Below are 5,651 nucleotides of genomic sequence, written 5' to 3'. Positions count from 1 at the left end.
CGTCTCTTGTTTATAGGTAAATAATGAGTCATGAAATATATTTACATACCAGGACTTCAGCAAGATTTCAATAAAGATAACTAGTGCAGGGTAAAGCTGCTTCCCAGGGAGGATGGATGATTCATCACACATTTAAGAAAAGACAAGCCTCATTTCCTCCCCAGCTTGAGGGGATACATGCTCTGTGATCTCCAAGTGGGAGGGACTTGGCCACCCCTGGGCCCAGAGGAGGAGTGTCAACCACACTTGTGAACTGAAGGTTGCCTGTAGTTATGCCCTGCTGTCTGCTGGCCCTTCTTCTGGGCACTTTCTTGGGTGGGTTCTCCTCTCAAGAGCTCACTCTCTGAATCCAGAGCCTTAGCTTTTGGTTTGACTCCGTTTGGTACATGCCTTCAATGGTCTGGAATGAATGTGGAACTTTAGTCTTAGTGGCTGGTGTGCTGCGTCTTGGTTTTCTCCGTCTCCAGGAAGGAGTTTGCTTTCTTGGTCTCTTCTTGCCCATGGAACCTCCCAGTCTACTCCCCATGATTACTTCTGTATGCCCGAGCCATGGAAGGGCTTTGAACCATCCCTCTCTCAGGATGGGAAGGTGAGCTGGGATGGGTTTCTTCCATCTAAGTGGCCTTTTATGCTTCCTGCAGGTGTCAGAGCTCAGACCATCCATCAATGGCCACCCACCAGGGTGCAGCCGGCAGGCAGCCCGCTCTCTCTGGAGTGCACTGTGAAGGGGACGTCAAACCCCTCCCTGTACTGGTACCGGCAGGAGGCAGGGGGTAGCCTCCAGCTGCTCTTCTCCTCTTTTGGTGCTGACCAGATAGATCCTAAGGAGTTCCAGAACTTCGAAGCTTCCAGGCCCCAGGACGGCCAGTTTATCCTGAGTTCTAAGAAGCTGCAGCTCAATAACTCTGGCTTCTACCTCTGCGCCTGGAGTCTCACACTGAGCTGGGTGGGGCAGACATCTGTGCAAAAACCCCACCCTCAGCACCCCCTCCAGAAGCCCTCACTCAGGGACTAGGCAGAGGGTGTTTGTCACTGGGTTTCTGATGTCAGCCAACGTGGGGGCGACAGACTCAAGCCAGAGTCTCCAAAAGAACTTCACTGTGTTCTTGTTTCCTGTTTAATCACCCAGTCGTGTCTGACTCTTTTGCGACCCCATGGACTGCAGCCCGCCAGGCTCCTCTGTCCATGGGATTTCCCAGGCAAGAATACTGGAGTGGGTTGCCATTCCCTTCTCTGGGGGATCTTCCCAAGCCAGGGATTGAACCTGCGTCTCCTGCATTGGCAGGTGGATTCTTTACCTCTGAGCCACCAGAGAAGCCCCACCACGTTCGTAGGGAGAAGGGGAAAGATTTATGTGTGGAGAACCTGCGGCATGCAGGCGCACAGTTAAGTTCCTAATGTGCAGATGTCTAGTCTAGGCTATCATGCTTCAGCCTTGAAAGTGTGCTATTCCTTGCCCATCACCCTCTTCTCCCACATTCCTATGGGTCTACACTGGCGGCTGAGGTTGTGCTTACGCTGACGAAAGATGAGAGGAATAGCATGCACCGCACTGGGATGTGATGTGATGGGAGACCAGTGAGCAACTCTGCGGATGCCAATTCGGGTTACCTAATTAGTAACTTTTCATCACCTGGAAAAGTCCTTGCTGTTTCTGCGGAGAATAGACACCTTGTGGAGGCTGGGATGCGGCTTTGGGCCAGGGAAGGAGCAAGATGTTATTGTAGCAGCTACAAGAGTGATTTTGTTAGTATCAGAAATGTGTACTTAGGAACGTTGATTATTGTTTGGGGTTTTAGATTTTTTTTTAAATTCCCGTTCTATTGTGTCTCCTTCCTCTCCTTATAGCAATGGAGGGGGCAGAGAAGCAGATGGTGATCAAAGAGATGCAAGAGACCAGATAAAAAGAGCATGTGTGTGTAAAGGCAAAGCCCTGAAAGAGAGAAATTACTTGGATGGAAATAAAGGAGAAGAAAGACTTATGGGGATGGCTGGAAAGAGATACCATAGTTACCTTGGCAACTGAGCCTCCTTCCTCATCCCACAGCCCCTCATCCCTCCCTCCTCCTCCTCATTCCTAAAAAGATTTTCTTTTCTAATGTCCCTTCTGTTCCACGAGGGGGCACAAGAAGTCTTAAAATACTCTGTTCCTGGCATCATTTCATTTAGGACAATTCAGACATTTGTTTGTTTTCAGTACCATTTAATCTGCAGAATAAAATCAGACAGAGACACAAAGCAATCAAGCCAGTATTGAATAATGCCCACGGGTCCTGTTGCTCCTTAAGGTCTACCATGTTTTAAGCAGATATACGTGCTGGACACTCAGAGCCAACACAGGAATTAAAAAGAGGAATGAAATACACTCAAGATGGTGCTGGATATGGTCACAGCATGGTGTAGTTAAGACCCTCGGAATTTGAGATTAGCAGATACATACTACTACATATAAAACAGACAAATGCCAAGGTCCTACTGTACAGTACAGAGAACTATATTCAATATTCTATAATAAACCATAATGGAAAAGAATATGAAAAAGGATAAATATATATACATGTATAACTGAGTCTCCTTGCTGTAACCAGAAGTTAACACAACATTGTAAATCAACCATACTTCAAGAAAAAGAATAAAAAATAGAAGTTGCAGGAAAAAAATCAAGGCACTTGGTTTGTTTTTTTTTCCCCCATGTATGAAAATTTAAATTTACTAAGTCAATCAGCAATGCTTACAGCCATAAAAATAAAGATGTATTTACAACTCAAGTTTGGTTCACATTTAGCAATAAACAGCATCTTAAGCCAATGTTAGTTGGATGTTAGTTGATCGTTGAATATAAGCAGAAACAGATCTCTCCCTGAAACAGGTTTAGTTAACAGATTTTAATATTTAGGGCAGTTTTAGATTAATATAAATTGAGCAGATAATAAAGTTCTCATATATGTCCATTTCCTCCCCAGCCTTCCCTGTTGTTAATATCTTATTTATATGAGTGTGGTATGCTTATTGTTGATATATGGATATATTATTACTGACTAAAGTCCATGGCTTACATTAGAACTTACTCTTTGTGTTGTACATTTCTGTGGTATTTGACAAGTGTGTTGTATCTTTTATTAACCGTTACCACTGTCATCAGCCGTCATGCAGAATAGTTTCACTGCCTGACAAATGCCCTGGGCTTGTCTACTAATTTGTCTCTTCTTTCCCTGCAAACCCTGGTAACCACCGATCTTTCACTGTCGCTATGTTTTTAAGGCCTTTGGGCTTTGAGTTTAAATTTACTAGCTCTTATGACCTTGTGTTCATTTTCTAATCTCTCTGAAATTCATCTTCCTCTCCTGTGAAAATTTCCTTATTGGATCATTAAGTGTGTTGAATTAGATGGCATTTATGTTATGAAGCTCTATTATAGGGTCTACATTTCAACAGACATTATATTTGTCTCTGAGTTTACAAGATATTTGGATTATAGCTTACGCAAAAGAGGGCTTCCCTGATAGCTCAGTTGGTAAAGAATCCACCAGCAATGCAGGAGACCTTGGTTTGATTCCTGGGTTGGGAAGATCCCCTGGAGAAGGGATAGGCTACCTACTTCAGTATTCTTGGGCTGCCCTTGTGGCTCAGCTGGTAAAGAATCTGCCTGCAATGTTGGAGGCCTCAGTTTGATCCCTGGGTTGGGAAGATCCCCTGGAGAAGGGAAAGGCTACCCACTCCAGTATTCTGGTGTGGAGAATTCCATGGACTGTACAGACCATGGTGTTGCAAAGAGTCAGACATGACTGAGTGACTTTCACTTTACCCAAAAGAAAGACTTGCTTTTTTTTTTTTAATTCTCTGAGTTTTAAGGTCTTTGACTGAGTTTGTTATAATGTTGCTTCTATTTTATGTTTTGGTTTTTGGTCATGAGGCATGTTGGATCTTAGCTCCACAACCAGGGATGAAACCCACACCCCCTGTGTGAGAAGGCAGTCTTAACCACTGGACCACCAGGGAAATCCGGAAAGGCTTGTTTATTTAAAAAAGCTCTTTTAAATTTAAACTCTGTAGTAATTACTAGTATTTTTAAGTGCTAAATATACTTTGATAGTAAAAATATGAAACTTGTACCCTACGCTGTGCTTGTTTAGATATTTATCTTTTCTGTTGGGCCTTTACGTAGACCCAGAATGCTTCTTAACAGTGAGGTGTTCCAGGGACTCACTGCTATTCAAGGGGAGTTGTACTATTCAAGGAGAGTTGGTAGAAGGTTTAAAACAGATTATTTCTGTAAGAAATTCAGAAAAGTTCTGGAAAGCTTCAAAAGGAGAGAACTTTATCTCCAGGTTGAGTTTGGGGAGAGGCTAGTATTTAGATAAGCAAAATGACATTCCCAGCAGGAGAGTCAGTTTGAATAGAAATGCGGAGATCTCCATCAATATTGAAAGTGGGGAAGCAGTCCGGGTCACTGCACAGGGCAATAGAGAGATAGGACTGCATTCATTGGTAAAGGGAGGCTAGTTAAGGAGAGGCCTGCAAGCCATCCAAATTCATCAGAACAAGTTACTATCCACCATGATATCTGCCCCATTCATAAAGAAGAGTCCTATTCCCATAACTTCTTCCACAGTCTCTGGGCATCAGAAATCTACAACCATTGTAATGTCAGGAGACAAATGAAACCAGTGAGGACAGAGGCTACTACTCAGAAATGCACTCTCCTGCCTGGAATTCATCAATCTCACTCACCTCTTTGGAGAGATGGGACTGTCTCTTTTGAGCAGACCTTCCACACCCCTGACTCTGACTTTGTAGGTGTGCCCGGATAACTCTTCCCATACATGTCATTCCCTGGCCTCTGGCACGTGGAAGACCCAGGGTCACAGGCTGGTGGCCAGAACTCCCTTCACATCTGGATCTTAGCCACTCATGGGATTCATAGGGAGAGATCCTGGGGGCTCTAAGTGGCTTGGGGAATCTGGGGAAGGCCCTGGTTTGGGAAGCTAGTGAGATAAAATTGGGTGACTTCCTGGTTGCGCCCAGGATTACACGCCTTGAGCTGAGGATGCTATGGCCCTTTGAGTTGCTGCAAAGCACATCTGCCCTGTTACTTTTCCGGTTGTTTCCCGTTCTCTCCTTGGAGGTGCTGTTTCTGACTGTGTGTTTTTCTGTTCTCTCTGGGCTGTGTTCTCCCTCCTCCTCTTGCCCAGATGGGATGGACCTTGCCCATCACACAGACGCACAAGGCCTCGGCGGTAGGGACGATGCTGAGGGAAACCCGGTCGCTAGGGCAGGCAGACACCAGCGCAGAGAGCCAGGGACCGTCCCTTTCTTAGTCTGTTGATGACCTAGGGCTCCCTTTCCTCTGAGTCATTAGCACCCACTCCTGAGATGAGTGGAAGGAAGTGGGAGGCTCTGTGTGGGGGGTGGGGGGAGGGAGTTGCCAGAGGGATGTGGGGCCAGAAGGCACCCCAGTGGGGTCCCAGCAGTTATGGCAGCTGCTCTGCCTCCTTCAGTGTCTTCAAGATGCTCCCTGCAGCCTCTGATGTAGGGCGTAACCTCCAGCAGGTGTGGGAGTTGTGTGTGGGGAGGGGGTGTGGGGGTCTGCACGTGCAGCTGAGGTGCCTGGATCTCCCACCAGAGGCCCTCCCCTCTCCCCCTGTAGGTCT

The 5,651-nt window shown here is 46.0% G+C and overlaps 1 gene segment (V, D, J or C); it reads left to right on the top strand.

The window, feature by feature from the left end:
- The first annotated feature begins 223 nt into the window (after window positions 1–223).
- Window positions 224–2,808, top strand: LOC122674513. The segment is given in 2 exon segments: window positions 224–315; window positions 642–2,808. Coding segments are annotated over 2 exon segments (417 nt in total).
- The last annotated feature ends 2,843 nt before the right edge of the window (window positions 2,809–5,651 follow it).

Source organism: Cervus elaphus, chromosome 18 (assembly GCF_910594005.1).
Source record: "Cervus elaphus chromosome 18, mCerEla1.1, whole genome shotgun sequence".
NCBI lineage: Eukaryota > Metazoa > Chordata > Mammalia > Artiodactyla > Cervidae > Cervus > Cervus elaphus.
Note: the sequence above shows the minus strand (reverse complement) of the source record. Positions and strands in the feature narration are given on the sequence as shown.